Raw genomic sequence first — 17,149 nt, 5'->3', positions numbered from 1 at the left:
TGTTGGCATTTGCTCAAATTATGAAAAACGATTTTTCTTCATTATGTAACTTTTTAGTACTTTTTTAACGAATAGTGTTTACATTGACTAAAAAAAACATTAATACTCGTATAATCGAAATAATAATATTTGATTATGAAATAATAGATAAGTAGTTTTACAGTCTCTACAATATAGAAAATTGATTTAAAAGTGAGAGTAACATGATTTAATTAAAATGCATTGAACAATTTGTATTACAGCACATGAATCCTAAAACATATTTTTTGCTTCAACCATATTTACATTAGTAGGTGCTTAAATTATGTCAACGTTGGAGGTAGTATCATTAAGCAAACTTTTTATTATTTATCAAAACCAAGAGTAAAACTTGTTCTATGGCATAAATTGTGGGTCGTTGATAAGCTTATGATTGATGACATAGAAACCTAATTGATTTCAATTGTGTGGAGGAATACAAAAAACAACAGTTCTTGTTTCCGGATAATAAAGCTATTTATTAGAACTTAAAAAATGGTTTCCTTTTTATGGAATATAAATTAACTATTCACATTTATCAAACTTTAAATATTATCAAAAGCATTTATTATGGCGGTTGTAGGTAGGTGAAATCCTATTTTGTAAAGAATTTGGGTGGTAATATATAACATTATTGTTTGGTAGTCTTTGTAGCCTGTTATCTTTTCTAGCTTTCTTTACGTCTGTAAGAATCTCTTAGGTATTAAGAACAAATAAAAAATAATAAAATGGCTATTTCGAGTTATTAATTGATCTTATTTTCAGGACAAAGGTCTCCTTGAAGAACTTGCTGAAACCAGGCCGCTGGTACCGTTTTCGAGTAGCAGCTGTAAGTACGGCTGGGAGCAGAGGGTTTTCGGAACCTAGCGCTCCCTTCACCCCACGGAAAGGACCCAGGCCACCACCACCGCCGAAGAAGTTGAAAGTACAACCAGTGCGAACTGAAAATGGTGAGCATATTGTATATTCGAAAATTTATACATACCGTTACGACGAGGGATGTGGGTCCGAATTCCGCATCGTGGTGGAGTTTTTATTAAAATTTAATATGAAATTTTTTCAAATGCAATAGGAACCGTCACAATAAAACTGGAGTGGAAGGAGCCCCGATCCGACCTACCAGTGATGAAATATAAAGTATTCTGGAGCAGACGAGTCCGGGGGCTAGGTGGAGAATTGGATTCCGTGCTGGTCAATCACCAGACTGTACCAAAGGTATAACAAATTAGTCGAAATTCATGCAAACATAAATTTTATCACCAATGTTATACACCTATCCTATATTCTACCTTAATATTCGAAAGAGGAAAGTGGTATAATTATTATTTCCTCTTTCACGTTCTGTACTTCTTGTGATTCTTTTACTTATGCGCTCTAAACCACAGTTATATTTCTAGGAGCGCTACTTTTGTATCGTTAAGTGTCACCTAAATTCTTCCGTCTTTTGAAAAACATATACAATATGTTTAGTTTGATTGACTTTTGAGACGTTCAAAGACCGATCAAAGCTCTTTTAGACCCGATCAAAGCTTGGGCGGGTTTCTTTTTTAATACCTACTACACAGAAACAGCGTAGAATGATGTATTTAAGTTTTAAAGAAGCATTATTTTAATATTTTCATGTTACAGGGATTAAATGATATTAATTCGTTTTCGATGCACTGCCTATTTCCATAGTTATGTTCCGCTTAATTTAGTTCTAAATATTTGTTTATTTCAATCCACTGAAATTTGCACATTTTAAAATGAGGATACATTGATGTGTTACATAAAGTTGATATACTTTGTAAATGCAAAAATGCAAAAATCCAGTACTGAAAGAAATTAAGATTTACTTAACATAATAATATTATGTCAATATTTTAGATATATGTAGCTACATTTCACACAGTAAATATACATGTACAATAATTGTTACAAAAAACAGATAATTAGACATTAAAACGCTACTTTCAGGACCAACATTCTGTGGAAATAAAGGATCTGCAACCGAATTCTCTATATTTCCTCCAAGTTCAAACTATAAGTCTTTTTGGTCTGGGAAAACTTAGAAGTGATAAGGCGGCCATTTTTTACAATACAACCGCAACTGAAGGTAAACAGCTGTACAATTTAAGTTACGGAAAATGTGAGTTAGTGGTAGACATTAAAACTCGTAGATACGTTGTTAATTTTGTAGGTAATAACACGATGAGTATACTGTTGTGGGTTTGTTAAGATTTTTTTTTGTAGATGTGAAAAATGCCTACAGAGGCATTAATGAAATTGTTGTTACTTTTTTTTTTTTTTTTTTTGTAATTTATATAACATTTAACATAAGCTCTTTATTAAATCTATCCGCTTATACATTAGTGTCCTATTTATAGAGCGCCGGCCAGAACCATTGCTGAAGCGCAAGGAAGAAAAGAAAATTAAAGGTGTAAGACTTAATCGTTTTTTGTGGGAAGATCATAAGATCAAGGCGAGGATAACTTGGCAAACTGTGGCCAATAAAGACCAACAGCCGAAGAGGTAAGTTTATTAAGCCAAATGATATATAATTAGATACGATTAAATTTGTTGGAATAAAAATATTAGCGAAAAGGTTTTGATGTATCTACTTATAAAATGTAAATAATCAACTCGATAAAATATATTGCCAATGTATTGAGTATCTGGATTACCTACCGAGCTTTACTCGAACCGAATCCAATCTAAATCGATTTATAGCATACTTTTGTTAATCTATATTTCAGATTCTATGTACACTGGAGAACCTTCAAGTGTCACCATCCTATAAGAGAAATGAAAAATCTATCAGCGATTACTGAGGTAACTATTTTACTGCATATACCACATTGATATTATAAGTTTTCAATTGATCAATTGTCAAATTAAAAATTAGGCGATTAATGGTGAATTACAACTAGCAACAAAGTTGCAAAATTTGTAATTGTTTGTAATTAGAATAATGTCTATTATATTGATATTAAATTTTTTTATGTCAAATATATTTATAGAGAATATAAAGAAGTATCTACCAACAAATCTTCACGCATGATATCAACATTTGTTTCTTTTAGTAACATTAAATTTTTCTGTTTCAGCTGACGAGTTTCGAAATCTACGAACTAGACTATCACTGCAGTTACAAAGTGAATGTAAACGCATCTGGGAATACTATAAGTCCGGATTCAGAATTCATACTAACAGTGCCTTCATGTGAATACTTCCAACGGAAAATAAATACAACAATTCATTGTAAGACCTGATGATAAGTATTAGTTACTTAGGCTGTTGTATTAAACTAGGTGCAAGAACTATTACGGTCGAAGTAAGTCTTCGATACTTATTGTAATTATGTAGTTACAGTTCGGTAATAATTTAATTGTTTTAAAGCTACTTAAATACTGTAATGAAGTTAAACGCACCCAATAAAAAAGACTAAAAATAACTAAGAATATTTACGGTGTATTCATCATTAATTTAAGGTTATGTACGTTAATTTTATGTAGAAATTATTTATTTTAAGTTTTTTTAAGAATAAATTAAAACTGTGAACTCAAAGCTTTTTTTAATATCTACATTCTATTTTGCATTTATAAACTGATTTAATCGTAATTTTATGCAATCAGTATATAAATATAGAGGGGTTCAAGAATGGAATTAGTGTTTTTTTAGAAGTCCCAGGCATCATTTCATTTCTGAACTTTATTCTGGGGTCTAAGAGAGAGCGACGCGTGATATGACGCGTGTATGGCTCCTCCGAGAAAACATCAGCACCCATTCCATTTTTCCTTGACCCTTCCGTTAAGATTAATAAATTTTAAACGCTATTAAACTTTGATTTGTACTCATGTAATGTTAGATTAGGGTAAAGATTCTTAACGACAAGTGGTAGAGGAGCTTAATCAAATGCCATAATAAGAATGTGCTGGTGTATGCTGTATGCATAATTCTTCAAGGACCAATATTTCAGTATTTTTTAAAGGAACAGCTGCGTCAAGGGCTTCTATATATCTTATAAAAAGGTGAAGAGGTAACAGGTTATGCATGCTATAACCAGGCAGGCGAAGAAACTTTTGAATCTCTGAAGTTCGTTTATGATAGACAAAAAGCTCATTGTACAACGTAAAGAAAATAGATTATAGTCAATGTTCTACAAATGCACAGAGTGGCACAACTTACCCAGGTAATGTGTTTCTCATTAGAATATGCACATACCATTAATGATAATTTAAAAAAAAATTGAAAACCCATAAAACATTGCCAGATAGGACGAGAAAAGAGTGAACATGTCTTGGGAAGAAGATGTTAGGTATTTAATAAACTAGCCATCGGCCGCGGCTTTCCGTGAATGGTCAATAGCATTCCCAAGCGAATGAGATGTTTCAATGCAACAAAAGTTCAGACGTAGCCTCTTAACTACTGAGATATCTTCAGACGTAACTATCATGACATAAATTCGCTTCGCTGCGGCGTAAAAGGAAGTCAAATAAATAAGCAAACAGAATTCCCTATTCATGATATCAACACAATACGAATGAAAAAAAAACGTACGTTAAGTATCATCTTGTTGGGATATTTCCTGTAAAAATTTGTGTTAGGTAGGTATCTGCTTTTCAATTTTAATTTTTGAGTCGGGTTGCTTGGTAAATGCGCATGTCCTATCTATTTTTCATACTGACCTGACCTATATAATATAATGCTCACATGTAAGTAGCATGGTTACTCGATTGTTAATTTTAGCAATTTTAAGGTAATGTAAGTACTTTTGTGCTAAGTACCCAATTTCTTGCTTGTAAGTACGAAACTTTGGTCGTCTGGGAAAACCACATAACTCACTCAATCCCTCCCTCACGCAATCATCAATTGAAATTTTAATTTTAATTTTAATTTTATTTGAAAAATGTAATTGCAATTAAAAACTAAAAAATTGTACTTACGTATTTAGAGCAGCTGTAAATATTCATCATTTGACAATTATTTATTAATCATTGACTTTATTTTTATATATCCTATCCTACTTCCTATCCTACTAATATTATAAATGCGAAAGTTTGTAAGGATGTGTGTTTGTTGCTCTTTCACGCAAAGACTTCTGAACCGATTGCAATGAAATTTGTCAAATTTTTATCCCGATATTTCTACGGGATACGGACTTATGCGGGTGAAACCGCGGGGTACAGCTAATGCTTTATAAATGAGAAATTTAAAAAAATAGAAAAAAAATTGATCACGAGACGGGATTCGAACCCGCGTTTTTTGCCAAACCGTAGCAAAGCCTAGCCTCTCTCGGCCACCCGTGATACCGCCACGGTAATTGGTACGTAGACAGTTGGACAACTGGAATAACATGTTATAGGCAACTTTTTATCCCGGTAGTCCTACAGCTAGTCCTTTATAAATTAAAATTAATTGTTATTAGACCAAATATATTTGAACAAGTTTTTTTTTGTGTACCTATCAATAAAACGTAAGACATAAATAATAAATTAAAAATACCTTATGTACATTAAATTAATAAGTAGTTAAATATACAAATCTAAAATAAGTAGGGACCTAAAACTATAGTCATGTCCATAAGACTAAAATAATGTTAAATAATATTATTAAAAGATGCACACATTATAAAATAATAATATTACACTTTAAGTGAAACATAAATTAAAATATTCGAGATATTCAGGTAGCAGTTAATTATTATGTTTTATTTGCTATGGCAATTTGTATGTTCAAAAAGGTACTGAGTGAGGTATAGGGTAACAATATCCTCATGCGTTGCTAACTTCAGACCAAAAATTTGCAATCGTAAATGTCAAAAGTAAATAGAAAATAGTGGAAATGAAAATTTAATAAATAATTGTATATTTCTATTATATTATTCAGTTATCTACAAGTAGTAATATAAACAAAATATTTTTCCTCTAATAATACACCAGTTCCATATATGTGAAGAATTCGATTTTTAAAATAGAAGCGAAAGGTCGTATTTTTTCAACTGTAAAGTATTTATCTAATTTTCGAATATTTACTGATTTTATTATTAATTATTATTATACAACTTTTGTCATTAAATATCAGTTTGTGTTCAAGTAGTTATTAATGTCCTTGTAAGTTTGAATCCTTGAAATACGTCCCTGGGCGTAACCTTCTCGTTTTCGGGTTGAAGGCTGTGCGAAAATGATATTTTTTAATCCTTACTGAAACGTAGTGCATAAATAATTGGTGAAAAATGGCCGAGGAAGAAGTTCTTTTCGATGATGTGTACGAACTTTGCGAAATTATTGGCAAGTGAGTATAAAATTATGAAAATTTTCGCGTAATAAATAATATTTTCGGATCCTGTAGCATGTTTCCAAATATCTTCTTTAATAGTATATTATATTTAATAATTTTGTAAATAAATTTGTATCATGAGCTTGGGTAATCTTTTTTTATTTTGTTATGTGTTATCAGACACTGTAACACTCATAACAATGTTTTATCAATTATTTTTTTCATGTACAACAAATGAGGAAGAAAAGTTGTATCAAACAAAATACGAAATCTTTTTTTCATATTAATGTATTTGAATATGCTATAGAAATCATGTTGTAAAATTATTGATACAATCCATTGATGGAATATATTAATTTCATATTTGCAGAGGACCATTTAGTCTTGTCCGACGCTGTGTACACCGACAGACTGGTCAACAGTTTGCAGTGAAGATTGTTGATGTAGCAAGGTTCACAGCGAGCCCAGGATTGAGTACTGCTGGTAAGTTGTAAATAATGTTAATGTTCATGATGTATAATCTAATTTTTAATATTATTATTATTATTGCCTTTATTTGTATGATTTGAGAAATATCCCTAAGCTTACTAACCCATAATCTCATATTTAAAATCTCTAGTGGTACGATTTGTTACATTAATTTCTGTTTGATTTAAGTGTTTGATTTAATAAATTTGATTTGATTTGATTTGATTTGATTTGTCTGGTGCAAAATATCCAAAAGTAAATAAACAAGACTGTAACTTGTCAATCTATCTAATAGTAAAGTAATTGAGTATCCTATTAATGCAAACATTAGGTGCTATTAAATTTCCAGGTCCAAATTATATGGCTTGCATTATCTATTTGGATACAAACATAGAATGTAAGAAAGATAATTAAAAACATAGTATTAGAGATTATTGAATGCTATATTGTTATCTGTGTAGTATAAATCATTTCAAAGGACCAATTTATTATGTTTTATTCTGTAAAAAAAAAAACATGCAATGAACTAAATCACATAAATAATTAGCCAGCCCAAACTTGACTAACATGGTAAATTATGACCAATACATTTGTATGAGGCCTATGATCAGCAGTGAATATTCTGGTGATAATGTTTGACTAAGATATTTAATTTTTAAATCAAATTATATTCTTATGTTTTGTATAGATAAGTTTATTTTAAATCATCTTCATGTTGAATGTTTATTTGATTAGGTTTATTCAACCTTGTATTCCTTGATTGAATATAGGTACTCATGAGAAAGTATATGCTAAACAGATTATGTTGTAATCATATTATACAAGAGTTGAGTTAATAGTTTTACTTTTAAAGATAAATGTCCATGTTATATTTGCCACAATTTAGAAACAGAAAAAACTGCTTATAAACAATATAATAAAGTTCATATATTATATGTGAATGAAACATTTAATACATACGTTTTATTATTATACTCTGTATATGTTTTCTACAATAAATTTACAACAGATGAAAACTAATATTGTTAATTTTAATTCTTGATGTATGTAAAATATCATTTCAGACTTGAAACGTGAAGCTACAATATGCCATATGCTAAAGCATCCCCATATTGTGGAGCTCTTAGAGACATACAGCTCTGAAGGCATGCTGTATATGGTCTTTGAATAGTAAGTAATATTATATTCTTATATCAAAGTAAACTCTATTCATCTGTTCATTTTGTATTTAATATATTGTGCTTTTACATTTTCCAGTATGGATGGATCTGATCTTTGCTTTGAGGTTGTAAGAAGAGCAACGGCTGGATTTGTGTACAGCGAAGCTGTGGCATGGTATGTATTTATGTGCATAGTACTATTGCGAAAATATTAAGGAGTATTAGGCAACTACAACTATATTATTGTTTATTTTTAAATGGATTTTTCAATTCATTTGTACTCTTTCAATAATATTATTCATTTTTACCTATATTAATGTAATTATTACCTATATTAAAATTTTGTAAAATAAGTAAGTTTTAAGGAATATTGGACTCATGTAATGGTCAAACTATGTATTTGACACATACACATACTAACTCTTCCATTTTTATGTCTTGATTAACCACTGAGGGACCACTAATGTGCAGACAAACATAAAAATCATTACTTTTTAATATAAGATGAGAGATCAAATCAATTGTTTTTTTGCTAAACCACCATATATACTAGTCTAATAACTTAATTAACAATTTTTTCAGCCACTACATGCGGCAAATATTGGAAGCGCTTCGTTATTGTCATGAGAATGACATAGTACATAGAGATGTGAGACCCCACTGTGTGCTACTTGCTGGCAGAGACAACTGTGCTCCGGTCAAACTTGGAGGTTTTGGAGTGGCTGCTCAACTCCCCACACCCACTGCTCACCGGGCACCTCCTGGTGAGTGAGATACTTAGTGATAGTTGCAGCTTTGTTTGATAGCTTACTGCGATAGGGTACTTATGCCTGGAATTTAACTATGACATGTTGTTGATATTTTATATATACATATTGACCTAGGAAAAATAATGACATTGTGCATTTTATGAAAGATGTTGATGTTGTACATTTTTTGCTTCTTCATCAATTAAATGTATATGTGTGAAATGTGGAATCTTATGTTTCTTTGGTTTACAACCAATTGTCTATCTATCCACAATCAATTCACATTTTGATTTGAGTTCCTGTTTATTTTTAAAACATGTCATGGTTCAACCGAGGACAATGTTACTTTAAGGAAGAGCAAATAGCCTAAAAAATTAAAATTTTAAATTAATGGTTGATCTAAATAAATCCTTGAAGTCTATACCAGAATAGTATGAGCAATTTTATAAAGTGTGTACCTAAAAATTATGAATACAATTAAAGTTGTTGTTGTATTGATAAGGCTAGTTAAACAATCTTGATATTAAGTACAGTGTTTATTTTATAATGCTGTGATACAGCTGATTCTTATCTTGATATCACTGCATACTCTCATCACGACAGGAATTAACAATATTCTGATACTGCAGTATTGCCAGGATTAAATTGTTTTTTAATTTGATTTTTTAGTTTCGTACTGGTTTATTTTAAATGTATATTTTTTGTGTAAAAATATGAATGTTAATCTATTTAGTGTATTTAAGATCTTCTGTCTTTTAAAATTGTTAATATCAATACATTTTGAGCCAAATTTGTATTTTACGCAAAAAACTAATATAAATTAAATTAAATGGCTTTAATAAAAATATGAAAATTGGATGAAGTCTGACCAAGGACTATGTTACACAGAGCTGGTGATGGACAATCGGCCCTTAGTGGGTCCCATGGGCCAAGCCTATCTCAAATCAGATGAGTATGGTAAGACAGGAGCAGACAATATTGTGCCCTAACTGCATGGACATTGTGTGCAAATTTCATTGGCACATGTAACACTTTCCAGATATAATTAACGCCTTAATTAATCGAGTGGAGTTTGATAACTTGGGATATAATGAAAGTTTACTCATACAGACTTTATTTTTGTAACATATTTAATCATGTGGAATGTTATTGTAATTATTAATATTGTTATATGTGAAACATTTGATTTGAATTATATGTTTTTGTATCTTACTATTAGAGAAGACATGGTGAATAATAGAATATAATTAATGATTACAAAAGGATATGCTGTTCTTCTTGTTGTTTATAACAGAAAGAATAGAAAAAAAAGTAATTTTTCAGGAAAAAATATACTTGGAATATATTATATTAACTACTATTGAGCAAAAAATGCTGGAAAACTTCACTTCATCAATTCAGGTGGTTTAAATAGCTGGTCTGGAATTGTGTCACTCATTTCATCAATGTCTAATATTATCAGGCAGAGATACACTATGCATTGGCACATTTCATAGATACACTGATATATGTGTTCCTTAACCCTATGATCATTATACTATCGAACTCACATAGCCAATAGAAGCTTATAGAAGTTAGATAGAAAAAATGATTTTGTTGCTTTTTACAAAAAAAAAAAAATAAAAATAAAAATAAGGATAACTGAAAATTTATTAAAATCCCATATATATTTGACATGTTTGTTTAAATAAGCATTAAATGATATGTTTTAATATGAGTTAAATGAAGAAACGTAAGATTGAGTTATTTTAGAATTAACCGCATTACTTTTTATTTAAATTCTAATTCAGCTTAATTGTGTTATTGTGAGTTCGAGCCAAATTACTTGTATTTTATTTTTAAATTATGACACGTCACCTTTGAAATATCAATTAAAATAGTCAAATTAAATACGCAATAAATACGTTTTTTATCTTATAAATTATAAACAGTAATTCCAATTGGCAATCTTTATATAAAATGTTTTAACGATTATTAAATCCGCATGCAGCTTGAAAAACACGCTTAAAGTATATAAAAATTATGAAAAAAAGAGCTTCTGCTACTGCTATTTGACATTTTGGATATAAAATTAATGAAATTATTTAAGTTTTATTAGATCACGAATAGGCCCTACACTTGAAATAGACAAGGCTAGACGTAGGCTTGTATAACATACACGCAAATGTATAGGCTACTTAGACAAAAAAGTATATAGAAAGTAAAGGATTATCTGTTTACAAAGATTACTTAATCTAAATTATAAACAAAAATAGCAGAGCCATTTTCTTTTGTTTGCAAACTGTTCTCATAAGCTAATATGAAAAACATGAAATTTTTTCTCCATACGATTTTTTTTTTATTGAAGAACACTCGAGAATTTTTACCAGTCACCCAAAACTAACAACTAACATTTATGTCTGTTTTAACCCATCTGTCAATAAAATCTGTTAACCCTTACCATCTGGCAAAAAAACAGACCACAAGTATATTTAGTGGAGAAATGTTCTATCCAAGGTCGCATCGGCACGCCGCATTACATGGCACCTGAAGTCGTGTCAAGCCAGTTGTACGGCAAGCCGGTGGATGTGTGGGCAGCGGGGATCTTGCTGCACGTGCTGCTCGTGGGGTATCTGCCGTTTACGGGCACGCGGGAGAGGTTGTTTGAGGCTATCTGTCGTGGGAGATTGCGGGTGGGTGGATATATTTATTGTCTTTTGGAATATTTTTAAAAAGATGTAGTAAATGAATCTTAAGAAATGTATTATGTTTTTTTTTTATAATAAGGTTATTAGAGAGGCAAAATCCAGTTTGTTTTGTTTCTGTTTGTTATATTTGTAGTTTTTTAGATAATTGAAATAAACAAGAGTTGTTAAATTTTAAGGTTTCATCTTTTTTTATTTTCGGTGTAGCTATGTATTATGCATTTATTTATATAAACAATTTTTAGGTTTACTTATTTCACCATTGAATTCAAATTCTTAACTCGGTAATAGGATATTCATCTAAAACTTATCAAAACAACATTCATCAAAAACTTATAGTTAAATATTTTTTTAAAGGCGTTATTTATAATAATTGTATATTTGTGTGTTTACAGTTTGACGCTCCTCTATGGGAGGATATAAGCGATGCAGCCAAAGATCTTGTCCAACGCATGTTGACAGTTGATCACACGCAAAGAATCAATATACAAGAAGTCCTCAACCATCGATGGATAAGAGTAAGTATCAATATTTTTAATGATTGAATTTGTATTACAGTGTACTTACTTAATATTAACAAATCTTTTATTTTTCTACTAGGTCTTTATAAAATTTTAGATTTTTTTTATGCTCATATTAGTACTGTTAAAATAATGATAATAATCTTAATTTATTTCCGAGTTCTTTTACTTAACCCAAATAATATTACTTTCACCAGGATCGCGACAAGCAGAACCGTATCCACTTAGCGGGTACCGTGGAAGAGCTGAAGAAGTTCAACAGCCGCCGACGTCTCCGCGCTGCCACCCTCGCGGCCGCGTCTGTGGAGGATGATGAGGAGGAGGAGCAACCGGCCAGGAAGCAGGCTCTGCTGGAGGAGGCTAATGCTGCAGGTTGGAAAGTGCTAGAACTATTGTAGGTCTCGTGTTTTTAAGTGAGAGGATGGTTGAAGGATGAAGTTGGAGGTTTTATGAGTAATTGTAAAATATTGGATATCTATATTCGTTTCCAAATACAATTATATGTTTTACAATATATTAATCTTATACCTTTAAACGAGCAATTCTTGTATATATATATATATATATATATAATTGGGATCTCGGAATCGGCTCCAACGATTTTCATGAAATTTAGTATATAGGGGTTTTCGAGGGCGATAAATCGATCTAGCTAGGATTTTTTTTTAGAAAATGTCATATTCGTGTTTTATTCCTGTTTTTATTCCCTGACATCTATTGGTGAATAGTAATACTATTTTGCTTCGTAGACAGCTGGACAACTGAAATAATGTCATATTCGTGTTTTATTCGTGTTTTTTTTTCCTGACATCTATTGGTGAATAATAATACTATTCGCTTCGTAGATAGCTGGACAACTGAAATAACACAGGCACTTTTTATACCGATATTCCTACGGGATACGGACTTACGCGGTTTCAACCGCGGGTCACAGCTAGTGAGTATAAAGACGTATTCCTATGGCCCGCTTGGCGACAGCCCGCGCTGCCGACTTAAGTTTTCTTATTATTATATAAGTGGTGAAACCAACTATAATAAGTATTTGAACGATTTCAGAATGTTCCAACTTAATAATCTTATACATTTTTGAATTAGCTTTAAACTATTTGGCATTTCAGTGGTTACATACGTATTATGTATATATGACCACGCTCATAAAGTTTGCGAAATAACGGTTGAATTTATATAAATAAATCGCGTTTTATAAGGGTATCTAATTTAATTATATATTTTACTAGCTGACCCGTCAACCCTTTACATTCAGGAGTATGAAAAATAGATGGTGGCCGATTCTCAGATCTACACGATATGAACATAAAAATTAATAAAATCGGTTCAACCGTTTTGGCGGAGTATTGTAACAAACATTGTGACACGAGAATGTTACCTATATACAGAAATTATGCTAATTGGCGAAAAAATTAAGCACATGAAAATAATAATATGTGTCATTTGTTGCAGCCGTGAATCTGATAGTTGAATCTCTGGACGACGTTGCCGTGTTGCAAGATGGGCCGCTTTTCATGGATCCAGATTTGTTCCACACTGTTCTTGATGATCTACAGCTGCGCGCTTTGTTGGAGGTGATTATTGTACATTATTTCGTATTTTTGTACTGATTTGCCTATTTACATACAATACGATGAACTTATTTATCGTGACGCAAGCTTTTTGATCGTATTATATTCGTGCTCATATTTTCTTTTGTTAATCATGGGACAAAAACATGTACCATATATGTATATTTCTATAATGAATTAAATAAATAAAAATAAGTTTATTTTTCAACCATATAATAAACGCATACAAACCTTCCATTTGTAAGAAACAGTTGAAAACAAAAGGAAATGTTATGTAAGTAAAAACAACAATTATATAACGTTCACCCGTGTCCGTGCGGCGGACAGGTGTACGACCGCATCGCGTGCACGGTGGTGGTGACGAGCGGGCGCGCGCCGGCGGCGGAGGGGCGCGCGCGCGCCCGCGCCGCGCTCGACGCGTCGCGCGCCCGCGCCGCGCCCGCGCCCGCCGGCGCCGCGCCCGCGCCCGCCGGCACCGCGCCGCACACCGCCGCCGCCATACACGAGCTGCGCCGCGTGCTCGCCGCGCCGCACGTCAAGGTGAGCCCCATCCTCTCACATAGACTTCTAATAATAATTCGTTTAGCACTCATTTTTGTTATATAAAATATGAACGCTCTACTCGATAAAATACGATAATACTAAGTTATAAATGAGCGTTTAGCCACTCAGGAGCGCTACCGTCCGTCGTTCGCGTCGCGCACACTGCACAGAGAGTGCTCTGTACGCGATCGTACATAGGCTGAATGTTAAGGAATGACGCTACTAGTTATTACAAGGCCCAAATTTATCTGGCCCCTTGTCCCGTTGGTGCTACCGAGCATAAAATGTAGGGCCGCCGCTATATACAACTGCACTAGATTCAGCTACGTCTCATCGCAATGTGACTGCTAACTAATGGTGCCGCACCACGACCTTGGTAATGCCGCCTTCGGGCGGTGTAATGCCGCCGTTGAGTGGTGTAATGCCGCCGTCGAGTGGTGTTATGCCGCCGTCGAATGTTGTAATGCCGCCCTCTAGCAGCAGGGCTATTCTGTCTATTACCACTATCTAAATAAAGCTATATACAAAGCAGTATCATCGTTTTACACGAATATAAACAGAATTACAAACTATTGAGCTAATGTCTGTACAGTACCAATTTTTTGCCTTAGCGGAATAAAAAAATTAACAGTGTTCAGTAATGCGTGAATTTTTTATATTTATTATGTGTGATGATTTACTTAAATAATCTTGAAATCCATTATAACTGTACTCTTTTTAATATACATATATATTTTTTGTAAAAATAAACAATACCTGTATGTAAAAATTATCAAGTCTAGGGAAATATATTAATTAGGTTTAGGTATATTCTCTCCAGACGAATCAAAAGATACTCGTCTAAAACGCCATCTATTATGAAAGATGGAGACATCAACTAAATATTTTCCAGTTGAGTTATTTCGATCTGCATTCGCTAGAGGGCGTGAAAATGACTACTTTGCTTGTGCTATTCACTTTTTCTGAAATAGGCAGGACATAGATGATACAAATTTATAATGAGATTTGATACAAACCAACGATTCTGCGTACAATGTAATTACCCAAAATTTTTAATTAGAAAAATTAAAACTCGTAAATTATGGACATACCTATCTCATTTCACTAGCGGTCCGCCCGGTTTCGCGCGTGGTACATGTATAGCCTTCCTCAATAAATGGGCTATCTAACACTGAAAGAATTTTTCAAATCGGACCAGTAGTTCCTGAGATTAGTGCGTTCAAACAAACAAACAAAGCTTTACAACAACAAACAAACAAACAAACTCTTCAGAGTTGCTGAAAACTGAAGCTTTATAATATTAGCATAGATTTTTACGATACAATACACCATTGTTATTTATATATGCACAAAATATCTGAAAATAAGTAGTAATTTGTAAAATTATGCCGACTTCAATGATTTTGTTGTTTTCAAGTGCGTGAAGAAGACTTGGAGTTATTTAGCCCTCTATCTCAAAAACTACTGAACCGACATAGATGAAACTTATCACATCTAAAAAGAAATTTCCACACAACGAAAAAAAAAACATTTCAATCCGACTTATAGTTTTTGAATTATAGGTGGATAAACATACATACTTTGTGAAATTTGACGCACGTGTTTAGAAGCTTATATATTATCATATCCAAAAAATGCAATTCAGACAATATTATAATTATACACATCGCATTAAATTTCTCATTTATTTGAATTCACTTAAAAATCTATAATTCTCCTGAGCTCTAAATACTTGTATGGCCATTCATCTTTGCCAACCACAAATATACATCCTCAGTTTCTATAAGAACACCATTACAAACCATTTTACATTCAAATATCTAGCTACATTTTGTATCCGCCACCTTATAACCTAAAACAAAACCGTCCCGGTCTGGCAGGACACAAAGCTGATCACCTACTTGTCCATAAAAAAATTCGATCAGTGAAACAGATGTATATCATCTGCCCCATATCCCAGTGTCCCACAGTATCCCACACGGGACTTCACAAAAAAAAAAATCCTTATAACCTAAGCGCTAACACATACCCACTACGTATAAATTCCCGCTAGGTGTATGAAACATTTCAACGCACGGAGCGCGTGGTACGAAGGTACATGTCAGATGAATTCGCACGTAGGCCATACATTTCCACTCGTGTGAGTTATGTGACACTAGTTGAAATTAAGATAAAGCTACGGAAATAATATTGTCTGGGTATATTATATTATGTATGAACTCGTGATGGGAGTAGATTCTGGCGAATTGTCTATTTTCTTACTATTGGAATAAATAACAATGTAGATCTATTATTAAAGTATTGATGAAATAATGGGGTACTATGTTACTAAATATAATGGCATTACACCTACTTTCATACCATAATACATTGTTAGCATATTATATATACCACATTATACCAACAAGCTGTAGACCGCGGCATCACTCGCGTGGTACCCGGGTAATAAGGCTATATGCTAATCCAGACCATATTTATCTCCGTACCAAATTTCTATCCATACTCACAAACTTTCGCGTTTATGATATTGATCCGAAGGCCCATTTTCTTTTCTTCACCCGTCCCAGTCAATTTCTTTTTCCATTCGTCAATCCTTTCCTTTTCCTTTACCTCTAAAAACGGGCTGCACATTCGCAAAGGCACTACCACTGCGAATGTTCGTGGGCGGTGGTGACCACTTACCATTAGGCGAACCACCAGCTCAGTTGCCCGCTATGACATAAAAAAACAGTAAGACGGTATAACTATAAAGTCTATACTCTATACCATCATAATATCAAATTCTTATATGCGATTAAATTCGCAAACTAGATACCTGCTTACGTACACATAGCCTTCTGTATCAAACAAAAGGATGCGTATGAAATCGAAATAAAAAATACACCTGGTAATCACTTAATCCCATATAACGCGTATTCAAACAGCGGATTTTGGATCCGACGCAACCTGGATCACATTTTACATTAAACGTTGACTTTAAATAATAACCTTGTTATTAATGAGCGCCAGTCGTTGCTACGTCATAATTTATCCCGCTAAGTTCGTAAAGTGTCAACCCTCTTTAATTTAAGGGCCAGCAGGAGGTGTTTTGGATATTCGTCTTTTATTATGTGTCTGGAGCAGTATGACTCTGTTATTCGCTTGTTATTGCTTGTTAGTATCGTTATT

The 17,149-nt window shown here is 32.7% G+C and overlaps 2 protein-coding genes across 9 annotated transcripts in view; both read left to right on the top strand.

The window, feature by feature from the left end:
- Positions 1-3,509, top strand: part of LOC119839484 (anosmin-1) — an 11,187-nt gene extending 7,678 nt beyond the window's left edge. The window contains exons 5-10 of the mRNA XM_038365770.1: positions 784-968; positions 1,091-1,233; positions 1,975-2,113; positions 2,385-2,529; positions 2,754-2,829; positions 3,105-3,509. Of these exons, the coding sequence (XP_038221698.1) occupies positions 784-968; positions 1,091-1,233; positions 1,975-2,113; positions 2,385-2,529; positions 2,754-2,829; positions 3,105-3,269 (853 nt within the window). The 3' untranslated portion in view covers positions 3,270-3,509. The remainder of the gene's footprint in view (positions 1-783; positions 969-1,090; positions 1,234-1,974; positions 2,114-2,384; positions 2,530-2,753; positions 2,830-3,104) is intronic.
- Positions 3,510-5,799: 2,290 nt separating this feature from the next.
- The window catches only part of LOC119837113 (peripheral plasma membrane protein CASK), a 146,557-nt gene continuing 135,207 nt past the window's right edge, over positions 5,800-17,149 (top strand). For 7 of the 8 annotated variants that reach the window (XM_038362677.1, XM_038362644.1, XM_038362636.1 and 4 more), the window contains exons 1-11: positions 5,800-6,291; positions 6,647-6,759; positions 7,809-7,914; positions 8,002-8,079; positions 8,487-8,668; positions 9,542-9,610; positions 11,150-11,325; positions 11,733-11,855; positions 12,056-12,230; positions 13,320-13,441; positions 13,766-13,978. In XM_038362677.1, the coding sequence (XP_038218605.1) occupies positions 6,233-6,291; positions 6,647-6,759; positions 7,809-7,914; positions 8,002-8,079; positions 8,487-8,668; positions 9,542-9,610; positions 11,150-11,325; positions 11,733-11,855; positions 12,056-12,230; positions 13,320-13,441; positions 13,766-13,978 (1,416 nt within the window). In that variant the 5' untranslated portion in view covers positions 5,800-6,232. The remainder of the gene's footprint in view (positions 6,292-6,646; positions 6,760-7,808; positions 7,915-8,001; positions 8,080-8,486; positions 8,669-9,541; positions 9,611-11,149; positions 11,326-11,732; positions 11,856-12,055; positions 12,231-13,319; positions 13,442-13,765; positions 13,979-17,149) is intronic. The other variant, XM_038362669.1, reaches the window with a different exon arrangement.

This window comes from Zerene cesonia, chromosome 3 (assembly GCF_012273895.1).
Source record: "Zerene cesonia ecotype Mississippi chromosome 3, Zerene_cesonia_1.1, whole genome shotgun sequence".
In the NCBI taxonomy this organism is placed as follows: domain Eukaryota; kingdom Metazoa; phylum Arthropoda; class Insecta; order Lepidoptera; family Pieridae; genus Zerene; species Zerene cesonia.
This window is presented reverse-complemented; position numbering and strand designations above follow the sequence as displayed.